We start from the raw sequence: 25,212 nt of genomic DNA on the forward strand, positions 1-25,212 counted from the left end.
TGACACTGGCTGCAAGCTGGCTCCATTTTACACCCTGGACTCCTGTCGACCTGCCGCAGCAGTCTTTGCCACCCACAGCTGGGAAAGAGGATGCCAGCTCCTTCCGAAGAAAGGGCGAAGGATTCCACGCATAAGCCTCCCGCCCTATAGCAGGGCAGGCAGGCAATTACCTGATAGGCACATTTTCTGTGGAGTTTCTTTTGATCCTTGTACCATTGCATTAACTCCTTCATGAACGCTAGCGTCACCTTCCCGTTGTCCAGCTTGGGGCCGCTGTACTCGTCCTCGATGGCTGGCAGAAGCCGAGATGGGAGGAGAGCAGAAGCACTCATTAGCAACAGGATGGCACCCAATAATCCAGAGCCCTGCGGGCACTGCCTACCCGCCTCCGCTGCTTACATGGGCTGCCCGCTTCCACCCAGCTGCACCCTACACATCCACAGCTGTACATGAATCCTCTCCTTCGTGCATGAGCTCCAAGTGCTTGGAGCCAAGACGTCCAAAGGCAGTGTCGTTAGGGCCTGATCCTGCCAGAGGCAGAGTCCCCTTGATTCCCACTCCAGGGGGTGCTTGACACATCACGGGATGAAGCCCCATCGGCTCAAACAGGCCCTGGAACCAAAGACATTCATCTGACAGAGGGACAAGCCACTGACCAAAAAACCTCCATGAATTGTCCAGGGAAGCCTGGCAGAGGAGACTGAGCTGGGACAGGCAGAGAAGCGGATTAGGTGCGTGTTTTGGGCACTGGCGCTGCTCTCAGGTAGGAAGAGCCGCAAGCACGAAGTTCTGCTGAGCTGAAATCAATACGTGGGCAGATGGGCCTGTAGCCATTTGCTTGGTAACGGCCGGCACATGGAATTTGTAAGCACTCCTCTCCCCTTTTCCCAAACGTTGAACAGCAGGGGGAATTAACCACTGGAACCAACTCCTGAGAGAAGGGGTGGATTCTCCATCTCGCAATAGCTTCAGGTCAAGACCGGATGTCTCTCCAGAAGGGTCGCTTAGCCTATCACAGGTTAAGGGGCTCAGCACAGGGGTAGTGGGATGGATGCTATACAGTAGCTCAGACTAGATGCCCTAACAATCCCTCCTGGCAATAAAATCGAGGAATCTGTGCACCCAAATGGTCGGAATTTCAAGAGATCTCAGCACCCAGTAGTATGAGCTCTTCAGAAAATCTGGTTTAGGTGATGTTTTGCTACGATTCTTGAGTCATAAAATCATGTTTCCGTGTAATTTTTCAGCTGGAGGGTTATTTATAGACGCCCTGGAATCATTGCTTTAACAGCTCATCTTTTCCGAACGGCTGCCTCCTAGCTACTTATTGGCCTTTCCCCATGTTATTATTTGTCCGACTGTAGCACCTTGGAACCTCCTCCATTCACTCACTACAACAAGACAGGAATGCCGGTCCGATTCCAAACAGCATGTGCTGGATTTAAGCGAGCAGTGACTTTTTATTGTCCCGCATGACAATGTTCATTTATGGGTGAGGGATGTTAACCGCAGTTTGTGGAGTCAGCTCTGACTCAGAGAACCAAAAAGTCAACAGGCCAAGAGCCCCAATAAACCAGAGCTAATCCAGTGGCTCCCAGCCAGGAACAGCCGCCAGCAATACACGACAACACATCTAGTATCTACCGCAGACACCCTTGAAAGCAAAGAAGTGAAAAGGGGTGAAACCATCAGCTGTGTCCGGCCCCTTTATGCAGAAGAGACAAGGTGGTGTAAAGGGGCCTAAACCCCCCCCAGATCCAGCCAGGCCAGGATTCTCCCTGGTGCAGGCACTGTGGAAGACAGCTGTAAGGCTGTCCGCAGAGGACCCTCTCACAAGCACTGGCATAAGGGGTGTGTTGGGGTCAGGACACAACCTATAGTGCTGTGACTTAGGCCCCCAGGACTATCTAAGATATGCTGGAGGGGCCTCTCCAGCCCCTGGAGCACCCCAAAATCGGGAGAGCAAAATGTGGCTTAAAGCCACCTTAGCGTCCCCCTACTCTCAGCTGTACCCTAGCGCTCAGCAGACCCCCACAAAGGCACCCCGAGTTTGTATCTTCTACTCCTCCAGCCAGACACCACCCACCACAGCCAATACACCACAGCCTTCGCGGTCATGTCTCACCCTCATCCCCCTAAACGCACCCTATGAAGGACACAGTCAAGTCACGGATTGTAGAAATCTGGCGCGCTCTGGTTGGAAGAGGACACACATTCCCCTCTTGCCATGCCGACTGACTGGGTTGACACAGGGCCAGGTTGACAAATCTAAGACCCTAGAATGTCTGTACATAGCCTGGAAGCCAGGAGGCTACGAGGAAAAATGATTTGAGGGATTCATCAGAAAAAAGGGAAGAGCAAAGCCTAGCCACCTCACCTGTGTGGTGTGTGAAATAGATAGCTTTGATCCTAGAGCCTGGTTCCCCGAGCCACCAGGCTACCTGGGACTCTTCCTGAAACATCTGAAACATCAAGGGGAAGAGGGAGCCTTTTGCTCTTATAAATGAAGCAAATTTGATCTAAGTCGCTGACGGAAAACAGCCCACAATGCTCTTCTGACAGAACCCCTTTTTAAAAGCCTGGCATGGCACAGACTCCAAGGGGCTAACCAGCTTCCATCAGAGTTGGGAAGCCTGCATCCCTGCCACAGATGACACAGGCCCCTCTGATACTAGCAGGAGAACGGGGAAGAGGGTTACAGCCCCCTGACTGGGACTTGGCAGAGCTGAGTTTAGTTCCTGCCTCCGCCACGAACTCGCCATGTAGTCTGAGGCAAGAATTTTCAGAAGTGACTAAGCAGGTTTTGATTAAATCAATAGGAGCTGGGTGGCTGGGTCCCTTAGGGCTGGGTTTTCAAAGATGTATAGGAGCCTAAAGATGCAGCTAGGTGCTTAACAAAGGTGGGATTTTCCACAGTGCCTGGGCAGGTGAGGTGCCAAAACCCCCACTGATTTCACCTGCTTAGGTGCCTCTGAAAATCCCACTAGGTGCCAATCTGCCTCTTTAGGTGCTTAAATCCCTTTGAAAACCCGCCCTAAGGGCTGAGGCTCTCGAGTCTCGATGACTTTGGATCTTTTAAAAATGGGATTATGGGGCTTTTGAAAGATTTATCCCTAATCTTTCTGGGCCTCAGCTCTTCATCTGTAAAACAGGGATAGCAATTCTTCCTTTTCCCCCACCTTATTTATTCAGATTGCAAGCTCTGGGAGGCAGGGACTGACTCACTGTGTACGTGCACTGCCTGGCAGAATGGGGGCGCTGATCCCCGGCACATGTTACTGTATAGATAGATTCAAAAACAACCGGGATCTCCCAGCTTCCAATCCTGGGTTTTAGTCATGAATCAGCACCCTTTGTGGTCAGGATAACACCACCCCAGGACAAACCTGCCCCAATCCTCTGCCAGGATGCCAGAAGCACAGGGGAGAGCTCGGCTTTGTCGGAATCACACACACATATTCCTCTCCAGCAATGTCCTTGTAGTCTCACGCTGATCACATACACAAGGTGTGTCGCGTGAGATCATAGATTAAAACTACACAGAGCAGACAGGACACAGAAGCCAACTAGCTATTATACTAGGCCCAGAGCCCCACCTTTTGGTAGCTGTGTTCATGAGACGTGCATCATTGCATGAGGCAGTTATAGCAAGATATCCATGCAATAGGAAGCACGACCAGACCATAGTCTCCTCTGACCTCCTGTACACCACAGGCCAGAGTACTTCCCCCGTACTGAGCCTAATCACTTGCGTGTGACTGAGGCGTCTTCCAGCAAGGCATCTGGGCTGGACTGGGAGACATCAAGGGCTGGAGAACCCACCACTTCCCTGAGCTGATTGTTCCAGCGGTTAATCACCCGCACTGGTAAGCACTTGGCTCTGACTTTCAGCTGGAATTTCTCCGGCTTCCCCTGCCAGCCATCAGTCCCTGTTCTGCCTTTCTCCGCAGACATCTGAGCCCTTCATTTCGCTGGTTCTCCCCTGGAAGGAGCTTAGAGACTGTAATCAAGTCACCTCTCAATCTTCTCTTGGATCAGCTACCCAGATCAAGCTCTGTCAGTCCCTGTCAGGCATTTCTCCAGCCCTCAGATTGGTTTCCTGGCTCTTTTCTGCACCCTTGACAATTCTGCAAAGTCCTTTTTAAAATGCAGGCCCCAGAGCTGGACGCAGGATCCAGCGTCGGCTCGCCAAGGCCGGGTACAGAGGGAAAAGCACCTCCCCACCCCCACTCACTATCCCCATTTCAACATCCAAGGGTCCCATTAGCTCTCTGGGCCCCAGCGCTGCTCTGGGAGCTCGTGGTCACTGCCCCTCCCTCGAGCTAGCCAGTTCTCCCCCAGCACCCCTGTGGGATCCATGTGACCAGAGAAGCCAGGCCCAGAGCCCCGCAGCCCAACTCACTCATGCTCTCTATGTCCAGGGAGTCAACCACGGAGCGTTTGTGCTCATCACTGGCAATGGCGCGCTCGAACGCCTTCTGCTTCACAATCTTGTTGCACTCCTGATACTTCATCTTGGCATCTTTGTCGTTTGGCTTCACCTTCACCACCTGGAAGGGAGAGAGCAGAGCACAGAGCCCATCACAGGCCAGTGTCAGGCAGGAAGGAGAAATGGAGGGAAAGGCAGACAAAAGGGCATGACAAGGAGAGGCCCGGGGAAGTGCGAGACTTGGCATTAGGCTGGGAGGCAGGACTCCTGGGTCCTATCCCCAGCTCTGGGAGGGGAGTGGGGCCTAATGCTTAGAGCAGGGCAGGCTGGGAGTCAGGACTCCTGGGTTCCCCTAGCTCTGTAATGCTGGGCACATCACTTAGTCTCCCCCATTGAAAACACAGTGACCTTAATAGGCACCGTCATTACTGTTTGAGGGAGGTGGGGCCTGTGCCCTACCTAGTGGCACTATAAAGCTACTGGGTGGGGTCATGGAGGGATCTCCATCAGAGTAAGCCCGGTGCCCATTCTGTGAAGGAGAAGCAGAGATCCATGGTATTTAGGAAGCACCAGGCACATGCTACCAATGCCCACAGGGTACAGTTAGCCAAGCCATCACTATGTGGTAATCCTGCTCCCGCCATGGGCCACCGGCCCAACATCCCTCCGGGAGATCTCACAGACACCCGCGAGCCCACGTCTCCTGCATGGCAATGCAGCCAGTGCCAGGATCTGTTGCATCCTTTCTAAACCAGCCCCCAGACACAGTACGGCAGGAGCGGGTCCCCTGACAAAGTCCACAGCTATTCGGGCTGTCCCAGTGGAGCCTGGGCTCAGGGTGTCATTGATCTAGAACTTTGAAAGCACAGCAATAATGGGACTGAAATGAACCGTAATGGCTTGGACAGGAGTTTACATCCCACGATGGCTGATTCCAGATTCCCAACTCCGGTCGCCAAAGGGAGAGGGGGAAAATGCGATTCCAGCCAGCTGGACGGGAGCATCATAGCGGCGTCTTACTGCAGCCCACCGCCCTGCAGTGAGCAGGGCTGGCTGAGAGCGCTGCAGGCGGTGAAAAACAGCCCCAAGCTCCACATTATGCAGCACCAAGCCCAGCCAGAAGCTAAGACAGGGAGCGTGGCCGTGGGCACAGCATTCTACGCGGGGCCCTGCTTTCAGCTGCATGGGCTAGCAGGGGTGAAACTTGAGTAGGTGGAACCTGGACACACATGGGGCGGAAGCTAGGGGGCTGTTTTTATGGATATCACCACACCTTTGTGTCCCAAACGATGGGATCTCTACTTTTCCCCAGGAAGACAGTTCTACAGTCTAGCCGGCCTGACCGATGTGAAACATTCCCCAGGACAGGAGCTAAAGATCCCTTTGTTCAGTTCATCCTAGTCCTACCTGTCTCCTGCCCTGTTTCGACCCATCACCCTCCTGGGTGCAGACGCCCTCTGCTCTCAGCTGGACCCAGGTGAGCTCACCAACCAAATGTTGGCAAAGGCAGAACTCAAGCCAGAGTGTTGCAAAGCCGGAGAGGACCACGGCGCTGCCGCTGGATTCCCCGCAGAGTGTCCCGCTCGCACTCACCGTCTCGTAGTCGCGCAGGGCGGCCTTGAACTTGCCCAGGGCCATGTTGCTGGTAGCCCGCCGGTAGTATCCTTTGATGTACTTCTTGTCCAGCTCGATGGCCTTGGTGGCGTCGGCCAGTGCGTAGCCATAGCACTCTGTCCGCAGGTAGGCCAGGCTGCGGTTGCCGTAGTAGATGGCATTGGCGGGGTTCAGGTCGATGGCCTCGCTGTAATATTTCACAGCATTCTCGTAGTTCTTGCCTGGGGGAAGCAGAGCAGAGATGGGAGGTCAGCAGGCTCCGGGATGTCCAGGACCGAGCAGCACTAGGGGACCCAGGAGCATTTTGAGGGGGTAACAGATGCATTCGGGGCAGCAACAGCAGCAGGAGGCAGCCTACAGCTCTGGGCTGTTCCCGAGCTCTCTCTGACGCGCCAGTCAGGATCGAGGGCACGAGTCAGCAGAACTGAGGTTCCCCTCACCTCCCCCAGCTTAGCAGTGACAGTGCAGGGTACTCTCCCCCTACTCTCCACAGGGCACTGCCAGCTACCTCCCCAGCAGTGCCAGCCAGGCCTTCCAGAGGGGGTGAGCCTGCCCCAGCCATGGTAAGCCAGCAGGGCCCCTTTCCCACTCCTGCAGCGCCTCCCCATGTGGCACCTAGGGGTCCAACGTAAGCCCCAGCGCACATGACAGCCCTCAGGCACCATGGGCTCCCCTGCACCTCTACAGAGCTCAAGCTGTCCCCCTAGAGGCTGGTCCCCAACCCCCAGCAATTTTGCCAGAATGTGGCCAGGGGCCTCTCCCCGCCTTGAAGCGGAGCCGCACTCAGCAGCAGGTTGGGATTGGCCTAGCCCCACAGTGCTACATCAAAGGCCCAGAGAGGAAGGCAGAGCCTATAAAGCCTTCATCCGCCCCCAGCCCCCTCAGAGAGGCGTTCTGAGGTACAGTGGAGTAGAGAGAGAGAGCCTGGAGCACGGGGCCTGGGGCAAGATCTAAGGCATGAACCACAGTCAGCAAAGCCAGGCCGTGCTAGAAGCCAAAGGCAGAACCTGTTATAGAGCAAACGCTTGCTTACAAGTTCACCGTCCGGTACCTGAACTTGGCAAAGGCACAGCTAGCATGGCTGAGAGCCAGGTGCTCCTCAGTACTAGGCCCTGGGTGTTCGTGTAAACACATCCCAGAAGGCCCTAGCCCAGGTCCACCCCAATGGAGCATAAGATAAGATGGTTTAACAGAAGCAATGAATAGGGATGTTTTGTCCGAGACATCAGCAGCAAGGTACAAGGGGAGGTAACAAACAGATGTCAGGAAGCAAGGAAGGTGGTATGGAAGAAATGGTTTGTTTTCCGTACAAATATCAATGTACCAACCCCGGATTCTGTGTGCTGGCTTAGGGGACAACTTGACGTTGAATGTGCTGGTACCTTGTCACGAGCATACAAGCAGTGCACCCAGAGAACAACTGGGTTTTAGTAATTCCACAGCAACGACGACATTTATTGGTGAGCTGGATATGTGACTCTCTTGTAGGGGGACACCCCAAGTTAGAATCATAGAATATCAGGGTTGGAAGGGACCTCAGGAGGTCATCTAGTACAACCCCCTGCTCAAAGCAGGACCAATTAAATCATCCCAGCCAGGGCTTTGTCAAGCCTGACCTTAAAAACTTCTAAGGAAGGAGATTCTACCACCTCCCTAGGTAAAGCAGTCCAGTGTTTCACCACCCTCCTAGTGAAAAAGTTTTTCCTAATATCCAACCTAAACCTCCCCCACTGCAACTTGAGACCATTACTCCTTGTCCTGTCCTCTTCTACCACTGAGAACAGTCTAGAACCATCCTCTCTGGAACCACCTCTCAGGTAGTTGAAAGCAGCTATCAAATCCCCCCTCATTCTTCTCTTCTGCAGACTAAACAATCCCAGTTCCCTCAGCCTCTCCTCATAAGTCATGTGTTCCAGACCCCTAATCATTTTTGTTGCCCTTTGCTGGACTCTTTCCAATTTATCCACATCCTTCTTGTAGCGTGGGGCCCAAAACTGGACACAATACTCCAGATGAGGCCTCACCAACGTCGAATAGAGGGGGACGATCACGTCCCTCGATCTGCTCGCTATGCCCCTACTTATACATCCCAAAATGCCATTGGCCTTCTGGGCAATAAGGGCACACTGCTGACTCATACCCAGCTTCTCGTCCACTGTCACCCCTAGGTCCTTTTCCGCAGAACTGCTGCCTAGCCATTCGGTCCCTAGTCTGTAGCTGTGCATTGGGTTCTTCCATCCTAAGTGCAGGACCCTGCACTTATCCTTATTGAACCTCATCAGATTTCTTTTGGCCCAATCCTCCAATTTGTCTAGGTCCTTCTGTATCCTATCCCTCCCCTCCAGCGTATCTACCACTCCTCCCAGTTTAGTATCATCCGCAAATTTGCTGAGAGTGCAATCCACACCATCCTCCAGATCATTTATGAAGATATTGAACAAAACCGGCCCCAGGACCGACCCCTGGGGCACTCCACTTGACACCGGCTGCCAACTAGACATGGAGCCATTGATCACTACCCGTTGAGCCCGACAATCTAGCCAACTTTCTACCCACCTTATAGTGCATTCATCCAGCCCATACTTCTTTAACTTGCTGACAAGAATACTGTGGGAGACCGTGTCAAAAGATTTGCTAAAGTCAAGAAACAATACATCCACTGCTTTCCCTTCATCCACAGAACCAGTAATCTCATCATAGAAGGCGATTAGTCAGGCATGACCTTCCCTTGGTGAATCCATGCTGACTGTTCCTGATCACTTTCCTCTCATGTAAGTGCTTCAGGATTGATTCTTGGAGGACCTGCTCCATGGTTTTTCCGGTGACTGAGGTGAGGCTGACTGGCCTGTAGTTCCCAGGATCCTCCTTCTTCCCTTTTTTAAAGATTGGCACTACATTAGCCTTTTTCCAGTCATCCGGGACTTCCCCCGTTCGCCACGAGTTTTCAAAGATAATGGCCAATGGCTCTGCAATCACAGCCGCCAATTCCTTCAGCACTCTCGGATGCAACTCGTCCGGCCCTATGGACCTGTGCACGTCCAGCTTTTCTAAATAGTCCCTAACCACCTCTTTCTCCACAGAGGGCTGGCCATCTATTCCCCATGTTGTGATGCCCAGCGCAGCAGTCTGGGAGCTGACCTTGTTAGTGAAGACAGAGGCAAAAAAAGCATTGAGTACATTAGCTTTTTCCACATCCTCTGTCACTAGGTTGCCTCCCTCATTCATTAAGGGGTCCACACTTTCCTTGGCTTTCTTCTTGTTGCCAACATACCTGAAGAAACCCTTCTTGTTACTCTTGACATCTCTCGCTAGCTGCAGCTCCAGGTGCGATTTGGCCCTCCTGATTTCATTCCTACATTCCTACAAGTTAGAAGAGGCTATAGAAAAACTTTAAAAGGTAGGCTGGTGGCCAAGGATAAGGGAAGACATGAAAATGCACACACACCACTGCTTAACATGTGCAAAACAAGATCCTGCACAACGAAAAAGAAGAGGTGAGCTAATGCATCAGGCTTCGAAAGGGCTGTTCCAAAGCCTGCAGGTGAATTTTGTAGGGCCACTGCCTATAACGTCTAGGAAGAACTGATTTTGTTTATTATTGTGGATAGTTTCAGTTAGTGGGCGGAGGCATTCCCCGCAAGAGAGGAAGGTAGCCATGTCACTGCAAAGCCTTAATGAGAGAAGTATTTCCTAGATGGGGTTTACCTCACTGACTATTCTATATAATTCTAATAATGGGCCAGCATTTATTGGATATGTGTACCAAAGCATGGGCGTTCAGGCAGGTATTCCCTTACCATTGCATATCACCCTCAGGCCAGACGACAAGTAGAAAGAATGAATAAATCTCTTAAAATTGAGTTATCTAAGGTACGTAATGAACTAGGCACAAATTGGGATCCGGATTTCACATGGGTGCTCATGAGAATCTGTAGTCGTCCAAACCATATGACTGGGCTTAGCCCACATAAAATACTGTTTGGAAGGCCTAGGCCTGGATGGGAAAATCTATTATATCCCCCAGATTGGGAAGCCATAGCAGCACTGGCCACAAAAACCTGGATAAATAGTCTTAAATATTGACTGGGCACGGTCCAGGGGTCAGCCACAAAAAGTGAACCAAGCCTTTGATGAAAGCAGTGGCAAACAGGGGATCAACTAATGGTTAAAACTGTCCCACCACCCAAAAAGAAATTGAATAGCACGGTCCACATCAGACTATAAATAAACTGGGACCATTGCCGTACCTGGTCGAAAGAGAGAACCAACCTTGGTAGAAATACGCCACGCAGATAAAGGAGTTCAGGGCCTAAACTGTATGTTACATCTCTTAGTCTGTAAAAAAAGCACATCTCAAAAGATAACTGTCTATAAGTGTAACGGAATCTTTTCAAATTGGCATGGAGTTTTATTAAATTTGGACATACGGGCCGTATCGGTGCCCCAGGCATTAACACAAGTAACCTGGAATCAAATGACAACCTTTGAATTAAGTAGGCCTTATCCTGTCAAACAGTTAACTGGAAAAGAATGAATACAGTGGAAAATAGACAAGTACTAACTATTTGGTGAAACAATAGATACACATCAATATGGAAAATGGACCATAACAGGGTTCAAAAAAGAATTAGATAAAATTCATGGAGGATAGGTCCATCAATGGCTATTAGCCAGGATGGGCAGGGATGGTGACTCTGGCCTCTGTTTGCCAGAAGCTGGGAATGGGTAACAGGGGATGGATCACTTGATGATGACCTGTTCTGTTCATTCCCTCTGGGGCACCTGGCACTAGCCACTGTCGGAAGGCAGGATACTGGGCTAGATGGACCTTTGTTCTGACCCAGTAGGGACATTCTTATGTTCCTATGGAACAGGAAGGAAAGAAAATACTCTGGATGCTGGGCCCAAAGGTTCGATGGACAAGTGCGGGGCCTATAATCCAACCATATCCTAGATTTATTTTATTTTTTTTTTAATTGAAAATCCCATGACAAAGGATGAAATTTTGTTTGAATTGCATGTGGACTGCTGGCAGGAGAATGGCCTTTGCAATAAAACCAGTGGTGCCCTTTCCAATGTACCTCAGTCAAATAAGGTTTACAATACATACAATTATGCTGCTTAAAAAAAACAACCCAAAAAGTGATTGTTTTTGTTTTCACAGGTCATGAAATTAATCTGGATACGAGGACTGCTGAGTGTAGTGGTAGTGATCCAATGTGCAGAGGGACTGGCTAACACCCAAAGACTAAACCAGACATGTTTTGTGACAAAAGGATTTGAATGGAAATTTCAAATAATCCCATTGTACTGGAAGCGGCCAGCCAAGCTCATCCTGCAGGAACTGTTCTAAATGTAGTATGTGAAACAGAAAGAAGACTGTAGTCGGGCTACATCGTCGAAGAGCAGCCGTGGGGCCGGCAGCCAGGACCCCAAGCGCGGGGCTGGCAGCAGAGCCCCACACCCAGGCCAGCAGCCAAGTTCCGGGTGTGGGGCGGTAGCGGGGAGCCTGGGCCTGGGGTGGAAGCTGGGATGCCGGGCGTGGGTGGCAGTGGAGCCCCGCGTAAAACGTGGGGGTGCTGCAGCACACCCCCCCGCATCCTTAATTCCCTGCCTCTGTGAACTCCTTAACAGTTAACGTTTAACCAAGAGAATTTTAATAGGTTCAACTGTTACTATTTTTAAACCCTATTTACATCCCTAGCCATTATCCGTACTTTAGCTCCCAACACTGACTCAGCTGTTACAGAAAACGCTGACACACCTGCAATTAATATCCCCATTGTACCTGAATCCCCACTAGCTAAGGAAAAGGAAGTAGGAATTCAGGAGAGGGAACAAGTCTCAGTTACAACACATCAAAGAGTGGAACGTTCGATTACAGAAAAAGTAGAGGATAACCTTACTTTGCCACATAATATTAAATCATACCCACATGAGAAGGCTGATGTAGCAGTTGATTGCTTTAAAACAGTCAACCCAGTAACGAACCACGTGGAAAGAATCATTAAAACATACAGGGCCTTGGCAGACAGAGTAACTATTATCAACGTAGAGGATAAGTGTAGTGCATCCATTCGTATTAATTATCTCCAGGCTTTATACACAAGAACTTGGGTAACATCTCCAGGTATTAGCAAATGTATTTATCATGTGTGGCCATTAACTGTGGTACTGTGGTACCAATCTTATCCCCGCAACTTAGCCTACCACTATCACTGCTCCATCAGTGGAAGGCCCACATTTGCAACCATGGCCAGAATCGGGCATCTTCCTACATCCTATCACTGAGTACCTGGTGGAAGATGTGGGATAGATGGATGTGCCACTCAAATTAAATTTCACCAGTATGGCTATGCACATGCAATGTCCCCACTAACATGACTGGTTTGATACAGAGATTAGGGTACAGTTACAATATTGGAAAGGTTTTCAAAATCCTTTAATGAAGCAACAAGGATGGGAAAAGAGAAGTGTCATAGACACAGTGTTGGGAGGCTCAAGCCTCGGCATGTCTGTATGGAATACAGGAGATACTGAAAACCTAAATCTAAAAGTGAACAGCATCATCAATGGGGTAGGAGGAAAGGCAGTAAAAACTGGGCGACATATTCGCCTATTGCCTAATCAACACGCAATAACCATTGATAACATACATTTGATTGCTCAAAGGTTTGAATACCTCAACACCACTATCCTTTCAATGACTTATTCCTGGGGGAATTCTGCACCAAAAAAATAAAAATTCTGCACACAATATTTTTAAATTCTGCATATTCTTTTTCAAATTAACGCAATATAATCAAGCTGGTTTCAATTATTTTGGTAATTTATTTAAACTATAGTACAATGGATGGAGAATGGGAGTGGGGAGCACTGGAAGAAATCTCCAAATCCCCTGTGTCTAACAGTAATATAGCTAGTACTGACAATTTACTTCTAGTTATTAGTCAACAAATACATGCAGCCATATGCTCAGTGTTACATCACAGGAAACTGAAGAGCAAGTGAGGGCTGGGGACTCAAACTCACCATTTATACTGGCTACTGACCATCTCCAAAAAGGTCAGTAGCAAACAGTTCACAGAGCACATTTTGATAGGAATTTTTTTCAGTCCAAAAATGTAGACCAGTTCTAATCACTGAAGCACCACAAGCATTTAAAAGGCCATACTCTGGCAATGTAAAGAAGCCTTAAAATGTTTACACCTGTTTATACTCCTGGGGGAATTCACTAAGAACAATGGAAACAATTCACTAAACAGGCAGGCTGCTACATTCTGCTCTGCCTGAGAGAACAGAGCCTGCCTACCCCATGCTTACCTCTTCAGAACCACCCCCAAAGCCCTGCCGTTCCATGCCAAGCGTGCTGCAATAGCAAGCGAGAGGGACAGTGTCTCTTTCTCTCTCTCACCCACGCATGACTGCCCAGCCTCCCCCCTCACCTGGTGGTGATTTACATTTCGACCAGCTGCTCTGGGTACCCAAACCGACCTACCTGCACTGCCGGGGAGGGAGCACATGACCACTCTTGCAGCTTCCCTTTGCTTCCCCATCAGAAGTCATTTTTCTGCGGGGAAGCAAAGAAATCTTCAGGACCATGAATTCTGTATGCATGCAGTGACGCAAAATTCCCCCAGGAATAAATGATCAATAGTTTGGAAAATAATTATGTTTCATTGGCAGTGGCTTGGGTAACCTATGGAGACAGTGTAATTGAAATAATCAAACATGGGTTGTTACATATAAGGCTACAAAAATGGCCCCGCTTATTAAATGGCACAGCTTTTATAAAACAGATACAGGAACAAGAAAAAGAATATTACCCCAGATTTCTTACAATTTGCTAAATCTGATAGAGTAGATTCCTAGACAGTCGTAAGAAGAGTAAAAATATTCAAATTATGATGGCTATTCCAAGGTGGACCCACGCTCCAGTAAAGGTACCTTACGCGAACAGTGTAGGAACCTTACTAAACAACACTTATGTGCAATCCTATCGTAGTGTGCCAGGGTGGATTTGATTTAAATCAAACTGATTTAAATTATGATTTAAATCACCAGTCAGAAAGACTCAATTTAATCATGCATTTCTACATACAAGTGCATTTTCGTTGGTTGTTATAACCTTAATACATATTCTTCACAGACAGGAACTTCATTAAAATATTCCCAGACTGGGTCTCTTTTACGGCCTGCTGCCATTATAGGTTTTCCCTTCTAGTGAGAGAATGGTATGGTAGATCTCAAATCAATGAAGGCTACACTCAGAAAGACCTCAAGACTTCTGGATTATGCTGCTCAAACAGTTTCATTTTCGTTTCTACTGCCTGTCCCTCCCTTCTCACATTTATCTCCAGACTTCTTCTCCTTGTCCAGATCTATTCCGCCCCCAACAATCTTCTATCCATTGAACTTTTTGAAACTTTGCACTTTTAGAGAGAGATTGACTCTGTGTACATAAATCTGCAGAGAGACAATAGGGTTGAGGTCTGTTATTTCTCACCTCTATATTATTTATTTTAAAACATTTTTGCTGTTAACAAGCATGTTATCTGTGGAGACGCAACCCCACAGTTTGAGAACAGCAAAACTAAGCATCTCTGATGGTAGCTTGAGAAGCACTGATCTAGAAGATATCTGATGTGGAGGACTGGCAATTTTTTTTTTCCAATGTGCGCGCAGACCAGCAGCCGATGGCTCGCAGACCAGCACCGGTCCGCGAACCACCACTTTGAGTAACACTGTTCTAGACGGAGCACTGAGTCCCATTGGGTAGATAGAAAGATTAATCTAAATAATCTATACAGAAGCCCCTGAAACCCCAGAAGATTGGGTCTCTAATCCATGAACTATTGGAACTCCTTTACAAAACTTTTCTTAAACATTACACGAATATATTGTCTCATGCTACAGAATTAGAATTTATAATCCCTATTCCATGATGAGACATCTTTGGGCTATAATATATCTTAATTAAAACTATCTTTAGATAGGTTTTTTCCTCAAAAAGCATTTTATCAAAAAAAATCCGATTTAAATAAAAAAATCTGATTTTTTAATTTTTTTAAATAATTGATTTTTATCCACCCTGGTGTGCACCTGGTGACAGAAATAGATTCTGAAATCAACCAGGCTGGCTGCACAAAGCTGGAGGTAGCTGTGTGAATGCTACACGACTATTGACATTAACAGTACAAAAAATGGCTGGCCTTAACTGGCACAGAAAGAATTGGTCAAGGATTTGGTTTGTGCATTGGGAGTCTAATTTCACAAAGTATGAACAAACCTGTCCTGGATTCTGCGTAAAGGTCACAAACACAATCCAAATCGGAATTCATTCTTTCTGGCCAACCAGTGGCATGAACACCATCACTGAACTCATCACTCTTCCCAATAACATAAATGATCTAGCAACCAGGTTATTTCCCACCACTATGCAATTACATTTAAATACACAGGACTCAGAAGCACAAACCAAGGAAGCTTTGGTACCCATAGCTAATCTAATTCAACAACAATTAGAGGAGATAGGGTACAAGAGGAGGTGGAAACACCTTGGTGGGCCCTGCCATGTCCCTTCACATCCTATAGTCAGAACACGGTCTAAATCTTATGATTGTGCAGGCAGTAGCACTAATTGCCCTAAGTGGACTGTGCTATTGTATCCATTACCAAATGAAAAAGGTAAAATTACAGCAGCAGATTGGAAAAGGATTGGCTTGGCTTGGCTTGGCTATTAAAGTCATGGTAATGGATGAGGGTTAGATACTTATAATCACACGACCATGGAGGATCACTAGGTATCCTTATGTTATTCAATATGTTATTTTATAATCAACTATGAGCATTATATGCGGTGTTACTTATTTCAGAGCAACAGCCATGTTAGTCTCTATTCGCAAAAAGAAAAGGAGGACTTGTGGCACCTTCGAGAATAAATTGGTTAGTCTCTAAGGTGTTACTTATATCACACATAAATTACGCATATATTATTTATATATAAACTATTATTTTAGGTACAGGAACTCCTCACTTAACGTTGTAGTTATGTTCCTGAAAAATGCGACTTTAAGTGAAACGATGTTAAGTGAATCCAATTTCCCCATAAGAATTAATGTAAATGCGAGGGGGGAAGGAGGAGGTTCCAGGGAAATTTTTTTCACCAGACAAAAGACTATATTATATTACACACACACACAGAGTATAAGTTTTAAACAAACAATTTAATACTGGTACACAGCAGTGATGATTGTGAAGCTTGGTTGAGCTGGTGAAGTCAGAGGGTGGGATATTTCCCAGGGAATGCCTTACTGCAAAATGGTGAACTAGCCCTCAAGGGTTAACTCGGTGTTAATGTAGCCTGGCACTCTACAAGGTAGAAGGAATGAAGGGAGGGGAGACAGCATAGCAGACAGAAACACACACAGTGTGTGTGTGTGTGAGAGAGATGTGCATTTCCCCTTTAACTATGTTGATCCCTGTCTTAAGTACACTGCCTTGTTAATTAGATCAGCAAGCTGAGACCCACCTCAGCTGCTGCATCCATCATGTGTCCCCCTGCTCTATGGCAGATGGGGTAAGCGGGGTGCAGGAGCAGGGGGTAGGGAGACACCCTGACATTAGCCCCCTCTTCCTCCCCTGTGCCCCCCTCACCCCCCGCACAGCAAGCAGGAGGCTGCACAGCAACAGGAGGCTCAGGGAGCAGCTCCAAGGCAGAGGGCAGGAGCAGCACATGACAGTGGGGGAGGGACAGCTGAATTTCTGGCAATTGATAGCCTGCTGGGCAGCAGCTGCACAGGAAACTTAGGGAGCGGGGAGCTGATAGGGGGAGCTGCTACAGGGGCTGCTGGTCCACCCTAGTTCCAAGCCCCCCACCAGTTAGCTCCACCGGGCTGCTCTTCCTGCAAGCAGTGGACAAAGCAGGTGGCTGCCAAACAAGTTAGAAGGGAGCATTGCGCAACTTTAAACGAGCATGTTCCCTAATTGATCAGCAACTTAACAAGGAAACAACCTTAACCGGGACGACTTTAAGTGAAAAAAGAAAAGGAGGACTTGTGGCACCTTAGAGACTAACCAATTTATTTGAGCATAAGCTTTCATGAGCTACAGCTCACTTCATCAGATGCAAGCAGTAGAAAATACAGTGGGGAGATTTTATATATGCAGATACAGACTAATACGGCTACTACTTTGAAACCTGACTTTAAGTGAGGAGTTTCTGTACATGGAAGCATCTCCCAAAGCTCAATCATAAAACTACAGCCTTCAATCAAAGTCCCAGACCTAACATTCCCAGGCCCACCATAAGGGACTAAGAAAAAATTGGAAACGAAAAATCTGTCTACCAGTTGTATGTGGGAATGTGCAGACCAAAGGACAGATGGGGCATGAATATGTGGATGGGAACGTAAGGTATAGCCATATAACAGTGTTTAGCCCACTGGCTCATCTTCAGTCCACGCATTATGCTTTTCTGGGATGATGAGTACACATCCTCCCCATAGAAAGACAAAAAGCAGGGGAATGTAATAGAGAGAGCCTGGAGCATGGGGCCTGGGGCAAGACCTAAGGCATGAACCACAGTCAGCAAAGCCAGGCCATGCTAGGAGCCAAAGTCAGGCCCTGTCATCACAGAGACACTTGCTTACAAGTTCACCGTTTGGCACATGAACTTGGCAAAGGCACAGCTAGCGTGGCTAAGACACAGGCACTCCTAAGAACTAGGCACTGGATGTTCATGTACACACATCCCAGAAGTGAAGACTCACTCAGGTCCGCCCCAACCGAGCACAAGATAAGATGGTTTGACAGAAGTGATGAATAGGGATGTTTTGTCCGAGGCATCAGCAGCAATGTACAAGGGGAGGTAACAAACAGATGTGAGGAAGAATGGAAGGTGGTATGTAAGAAGTTGTTTGTTTCATCACATAAAGATCGAGGTACCACCCCTTGATTCTTTGTACTGGCTTAAGGGATGACTTGACGTTGAATGTGCTGGTACCTTGTCACAAGCATACATGCAGTGCACCCGTGCAGCGTATGGGATGCTGATAACATGCTTTAAGACAATAAACTTAGCCGAGTCTTTCTGCCACTGACACGAGCCTGCAGTCTTTCAGGGTACCACTGTTGAGGTCTGCTGAATCAATTATCTACGCAGGGCTGGGACGGCCTATGGAGAAAACTCACATGTTCACCAACTGACAACATACAGAGCCCCTCACATGCTGACCGCTTCGGCCCAGAGAGATCAGGCTGAAGTCACTGAACAGGCCCCCCAAAATACTCTGCAGAGCCTGGACAGCCCAGAGTTGGACTCAAAGCCTGGAGATTGTCCCCCTTGCTGAGGACTAGGCACCCAGCTCCTTCTCCCCCAATAGAGCCCTGGCTGACTGCTGCTTTCCCACAGGACACAGCAGCTGCTGTATTTGGAACATTCGCTCACTGGCTGGCACCGTGTTCTACATGGAGCAATCCGGCATGGACAGATCCCCTGCCTCCACACCCATCACCTTTTAAATGAGGTCACTGATCAACACAGAGGTCACTGAAATCAGGGAAGGGCACAAGCTGCTAGATCCCACTGAATCCAGCACAGAGCTCCGGCCCAGACTGTCCCTTCACTACGGTGATTCCCCCAGGGTTTTGTCCAGTCCTGATATAATTTCCTAGCCTTCCTGGGGTTGAGATCCAGGAAACTTCTCCCTGATATTCACCCCTTGCTTTGCTTCATCCCCTTGTATTGCAGTAACGTTCTCTGCAACTGATGCGACTAGGTCATTATGTATCGCCCCCCACCTGTCGTCATTTGGCCAAACTAGGCAAGTTTCTCTCTCTCGGCCTTTCCCTATAAATCCGTTCCCTCCAGCCCATGACCATTTGTTTGCTTTTCTCTGAAATCACTGCAATCTTATTGACACCCTCTTAGCACTGACGCCCCCAGAAATTAATACCGTATATTTTAAAGGGCTGTGAAGGAAGCCCCCTAGTGGCTGATTCATTGCAAGTCACAAACCGGAAGTTTTATCAAACCAAAAATAGGAACCTGGATAAGATGCTATATCCCTTCAGGACTAAAAATAAATTACCTCATTACATTTTAAACATAAAATGAATTATTCCCCTCCCCCCCGCCCAAAACAGTACTTGAAACACTAGACAATACAGCCGTCACTTGGAAGGCTAGGGCTCTGATCTTCTCAGCATTTGTGATATAGCTTGACTTATATATATAATATATATATATATATATATATTGACTTTAGCAAAGCTTTTGATATGGTCTGCTACAGTATTCTTGCCAGCAAGTTAAAGAAGTATGGATTGGATGAATGGACTATAAGGTGGATAGAAAGCTGGCTAGATTGTCGGGCTCAATGGGTAGTGATCATTGGCTCGATGTCTAGCTGGCAGCCGGTATCAAGCGGAGTGCCCCAGGGGTCGGTCCTGGGGCCGGTTTTGTTCAACATCTTTATTAATCTTGGATGATGGGATGTATTGCACCCTCAGCAAGTTTGCAGATGACACTAAGATGGGAGAGAGGTAGGTAAGCTGGAGGGTAGGGATAGGGTCCAGAGTGACCGAGACAAATTGGAGGATTGGGCCAAAAGAAATAGGATGAGGTTCAACAAGGACAAGTGCAGAGTCCTGAACTTAGGAAGAATCCCAGGCACCGCTACAGGCTGGGGACCGACTGGCTAAGCAGCAGTTCTGCAGAAAAGGACCTGGGGATTACAGTGGACGAGAAGCTGGATATGAGTCAGCAGTGTGCCCTTGTTGCCAAGGCCAACGGCATATTGGGCTGTATTAGTAGGAGCATTGCCAACAGATCGAGGGAAGTGATTATTCCCCCCTATTCAGCACTGGTGAGGCCACACCTGGAGTATTGTGTCCAGTTTTGTTCCCCCCACTACAGAAGGGATGTGGACAAATTGGAGAGAGTCCAGCAGAGGGCAATGAAAATGATTAGGGGGCTGGAGCACACGATTTATGAGGAGAGGCTGAGGGAACTGGGGTGATTTAGTCTGCAGAAGAGAAGAGTGAGGGGGGATTTGATAGCAGCCTTCAACTACCTGAAGGGGGGCTCCAAAGGGGATGGCGCAAGCCTGTGCTAAGTGGTGGCAGATGACAGAACAAGGAGCAATAGTCTCAAGTTGCAGTGGAGGAGGTCCACGTTGGATATTAGGAAACACTATTTCACTAGGAGGGTGGTGAAGCACTGGAATGGGTTACCTATGGAAGTGGTGGAATCTCCAACCTTCGAGGTTTTTAAGGCCTGGCTTGACAAAGCCCTGGCTGGGATGATTTAGTTGGGGTTGGTCCTGCTTTGAGCAGGGGGTTGGACTCCTGCGGTCTCTTCCAATCCTAATATTCTATGATTCTATAATACCTCTCTCTTGCACAGCACTTTTTATCCCTAGATCTCAAAGCGCTTCCCTCCTTAGTGTACATACTCCCACCACACCCCAATGAGGCACAGAAGTGCTGTTATCCCCACTGGCCCAGAGAGGCATAGTGACTTTCCAAGGTTACACAGGAAGTCTGTGGCAGCGCAGGGAAGTAGGCCTGCATCTCTACAGTCCTAAACTAGAGTGTCATGATCACTGGGCCATCCTTCCTCTACAGATGTTTAACTTCAACGATTAGAGCAACTCCATGGAACTCAAGGGGACCAGTCACACCCCGTGGAACTTTGTGTGCGCAGTACAGGGGCTTCAACGCTAGTAAAGAGTTACCTGATCATGTGATCTCACCAGACACTAAGCCAGGTGACACCTTCTAGATAGATATACTTCCCTATTTCTGCTCTCCTTACTTTGATTAGACACAAGATAGCATTTTTAGAAGTGCTATCAGCAAGAGCCAATCACTGACTGATGGGGAAGAACCTTCAGCTCTGATCAGGTAATTCCACCATTGCACCTTCCTCTGAAGCAGCTGGTGCTGAGCACTGGGTAAAGATGGGAAACTGGAACTATCCCCCATCAGGTCTAATCCAGTTTGGCACGTCCTAGAGTCGGTGACAGGGTCTGTTTAAGTCCCAGGACAGGAAGTGCAGACTTCCTCATAGTCCTCCATCCTGCCCTGGAGGGATCATATCTAGAGGTAAGAGTGGTGCCTGGGGTTGGGGACATGACTTCCAGCCTCCCCTGAAGGGCTGCCTGCAGAGAGGAGGGTTAAAGTAATAAAGAAATGACTGACAAAGAGCAAGGAAGAAAGGAGGCTATCTCCTGGTGGAAAGCTCTCAAACCTGGGGAGATGGGGTCTCTTTAGGACAAGGCCCAGCCAGACACTTCCATGGACAGAAATTCAGGCCTAAGAACAAGCGGCCTTAACGAGCTCGCACACATGGCCTCTTCCAAGAGAGCCATGTTTGCTCTCGGACCGGACATTAACCCCTCATAATATGGAAGGAGGGAAGTTAAGCAAAGCAACAATCCAGTTAAAGTATTTCTTCAGGTGGCTCCCGGCTGGCAGTCTCTCCCTGTTTATGCCAAAGAAACAGGCCAGGCTGCTTCTGAAGCATTCAGAAGCTAGCCACAAGGTGGGAACCTATGGGAACCACTGCCCTATTTGCGATGCCCATCCGCAATGTCTTCCCTCTCCTGCCAATCGCTTGCTCCAATCATTTATTTCATCTCACTATTAAGCTCGGCTCCACAAATCCTCCCCTGAGGGAATATGCCCTCTGTTGCATCAGACAGTCCTTCCCTCACCTCAGGACTTGTCTACGCATGAAAGTCACTCTGGAATTAGGTAGGGTGTGAATTTAAAGCAGAACATCCATTTAGGAATAACTCCATGTGTGCACACACTTATCCAAGAACAAGAGGGCCTTGCTCTGGTTTGGCTTAATTTGGAAAAAGGAACTCTTATTCCAGAATAAGAACCTGTCTACACAAGATACTTCGGAATAAGGTAGGACATGAATTTAAAACAGAATAGCTACTCCAGAATAACAGTGCGTGTGGATGGTCTTATTCTGGAATAAGGATTTATCTATACAAAAATGTTGCACTGGTTTAATTTACATCGGATTTTAAGCCAATTTAGTTAAACCAGTGCATGCTGCCGTGTGGATGTTTGATTTAAGAGGGGCTTACTTCTGGTTAATTTAAACTGATTCTTAACCAATTTAAGATCAACTGAAGTAAGCCTGGTTTAAATGGAAATAAGAGTATCCACACATGGGTTTTTCACTGGTTTTATTTTAAACTGATTCAACCATGGAGTTATTCCAGAATAGCACCATATGTAGACAAACCCCCTGACACATCAACGTCTCCTCTAACACTAACCCCATCAACAGATCAGATTATGCTAGTCACTTCAACTGAACACCTTCTCCCCCTCACCCCCACACATCCTGAGGCCCTTTGCTAGCTCAGCCTCTCTTACTCTGATTTAATACTCCAGTGATGGGCATCAGGGAACATCTATACCTCAAAACTGAATCAGTAAGTGTACCAGCACAGTTACAGCAGTACAACCCTATTGTGTGGACACGCAGCAGTATAAATGTGCTTAGACCAATATAGTTTATTACCCTAAGTGATCCCCATGTAACTGCCTCTACATTAGGGCTTGTACTGGTGTAACTATTTCAGTTTAAAAAAAATCACTTCCTGAGTCACAATAATTAAACCCATAAAACTTGCACGTGTAGAGCAGGCCTCAGCAGCTAGAAAAGGGAACTTGGAGCCAGAACTCCTGGGTTCTACTCTCAGCTCTGCTACAGACTGCCTGGGTGACCCTGAACAAGTCACCTCCCCTGCCCTATGATTCAGTTTCCCCAGCTGTGAAATTAGGATGCCCAGGGGGATGTAGTGGCAAATTAACAAATCCTTGCAAACTGCTTGGAGATCGTGGATAAAGAGCAACAGAAGGGGAAAGCATTCACTCTGAAACCATAAGGAAACCATAACCTTCTGTTGGCACCCCTGTAAACGGAGCTGAGTGTGTAGGGCAGCGTGCTTCCACTGCTGGCATGAGGCCTTTGCCCTGAACGTAACAAATAATAGCAATGGTGATAATCCTGAGCTCTTCTCCAGCACTTTTCAGCAGTAGTTCTCAGCACACTATACAGAACAGATCAATACCATTATCTCCATTTTACAGATAGGGAAACCGAGACTCTAAGCAGGACGCATCCCTGAGCAGCTCCCACCCCTGTGCCTGCTCCCGTGTGACCGGGTTGCTCACCACACACGTCACTGGCAGAGCCAGGAACACAAACCAGGAGTCAGTCCCCTGCTCTAATGACTAGACCCCATAACCCCCCCACGTCCATCCATCCCACATAAGGCATACATTTTTAACGGTGAGAGTAACCCACCTTTGGAACAAGTTACCATGGGTCATGGTGGATTCTCCGTCACCAACCATGTTTAAATCAAAATGGGATGGGTTTAGGTAAGAATGGCCACACGGGGTCAGACCAAAGGTCCATCTAGGCCAGTAGCCTGTCTTCCAACAGCGGCCAATACCACGTTTCTAAGAGATCTGTTCTGGGAATTATTTGGGGCAGTTCTCTGGCCTGTGCTCTACGAGAGATCAGACTAGATGACCTGGTCCCTGCTGGCCTTGGAATCCATGACTAGAAGGCAGGAGCCCCCACTCCCACTCCCCTGCTCTAGCCACTAGACTAGGCTGCCTCTGGCGCCCTACCACCGTCTCTGCTCCCCACCTAGGACTCACTCTCTGGTAGCCCCTCCCTGCTGGCAGGACCCTCACACCATCATCCCTCCCACACTCGCCCCCTGGTTCCCCATCTAGCTGCCCCTTCCCTACAACAGCTCCCTGTGTGCCAGCCCACTATGGCTCCCCATCTGGCAGCTCCTTCCCCCCCCCCCGAATCCCCTTCAGGCTCCATATCTCGCAGCCCCTCCCCCCTCGATTTCCCCCACTAGCTCCATATCTCGCAGCCCCTCCCCCCTCCACTTCCCCCAGCAGCTCCATATCTGGCAGCCCCTCCCCCCCCCCAGTAGCTCCATATCTCGCAGCGCCTTCCCCCCGGCTTCCCCCTGTGGCTCCATATCTGGCAGCCCCGCCCGGCTTCCCCCTTTGGCTCCATATCTGGCCGCTCCCCCCCGCTACCTTTGAAGTACTCGTTGGCCTGGCTCTTGAGGGCCTCCGCCCTCTCCAGCGCCCCCGCCTCCCCCACCAGGGGGGGCCGCCCGAGGCCGCCGCTCTGCTCCGTCCGCTCGCCCTCCGCCATCGCCGGGCCGTAAAGCGACCCTAGCAACCGCGCGCACCCAACCGCCCCGCCGAGCGCTGCCGCAAACAGCAAGGGGGAGGGGTCGCGAGGAGGTCGCAAACGCGCGCACGCGCGCTGAGGCGCCGGGCCCCTCCGGCAGCGAGGGGCGGGGCTCGGGGCTCAGCCATAGAGAGGCGGGGGAGCGAGGGAAGGGCGACTGCGCATCATAGAGTCCGGGGAAGGGGGGCTAGAGTGGCCATGCCCCGAGGCTTCATTGGGCAGTGCCCGGTGGGACCTGATTGGGCATCACCTGGTCTGAGGGGAGGGGCGTGATTGGATGGCATCAAGGTGGAGGCACGGGATTGGGCAGCATTGGGGGACTAGGCCAGGACCCGCCATGGTTATGACTGGGCGGCACCAAGGGAAAATCTCTGAGCCCACATGTGGGGTGCCCGCGCTCACAGAGTCCTGCCCTGGGGCGCGTGGCCATGGGGCCACAGGACCTCAGCAGATGCAGAGAGATCCGGCGGGCGGCCCCATCCCAGAGCACCTGGCTTTGATGAGTGCCATGGGCTCTGAGCCGACGCAGAGTGGGGCTTGGGGCTGTCGTCCCCGCAATGAGCCCCCCAGCCTGAGAGCTCCGGTGGGGACGGGTGGCTCCAGGCCATGCTAGGCCACGCTGCTAGACATCACTGGAGCTGCCCCTGGGGCTCTGGGAGGTCACCTAACCGCAGGCGTTAGGCTCTTTCCATGATCATCTAGACCCAATTGTTGGGTGCTCAGCATGATGAAGTGAGCTGTAGCTCACGAAAGCTCATGCTCAAATAAATTGGTTAGTCTCTAAGGTGCCACAAGTCCTCCTTTTCTTTTCGCGAATACAGACTAACACGGCTGCTACTCTGAAACCAGAATAAACATGCATCTTTACCCACCTCCCCAGGAAGTTCTCCAAGGGCAGCGTTTTCAGCAG

At 49.2% G+C, this 25,212-nt stretch overlaps 1 protein-coding gene across 2 annotated transcripts in view; it reads right to left on the reverse strand.

The window, feature by feature from the left end:
* PPP5C (protein phosphatase 5 catalytic subunit) overlaps positions 1–24,318 on the reverse strand; it is a 49,814-nt gene extending 25,496 nt beyond the window's left edge. The window contains exons 1-5 of one of the 2 annotated variants that reach the window (XM_048833052.2): positions 24,143–24,274; positions 13,542–13,613; positions 6,023–6,264; positions 4,403–4,550; positions 171–292 (exon numbers count right to left, since the gene is read on the reverse strand). In XM_048833052.2, the coding sequence (XP_048689009.1) occupies positions 171–292; positions 4,403–4,550; positions 6,023–6,264; positions 13,542–13,599 (570 nt within the window). In that variant the 5' untranslated portion in view covers positions 13,600–13,613; positions 24,143–24,274. Of the gene's footprint in view, positions 1–170; positions 293–4,402; positions 4,551–6,022; positions 6,265–13,541; positions 13,614–24,142 lie in introns of both variants that reach the window. The other variant, XM_048833051.2, reaches the window with a different exon arrangement.
* Positions 24,319–25,212: the final 894 nt, after the last annotated feature.

Source organism: Caretta caretta, chromosome 23 (assembly GCF_965140235.1).
Source record: "Caretta caretta isolate rCarCar2 chromosome 23, rCarCar1.hap1, whole genome shotgun sequence".
In the NCBI taxonomy this organism is placed as follows: Eukaryota; Metazoa; Chordata; order Testudines; family Cheloniidae; genus Caretta; species Caretta caretta.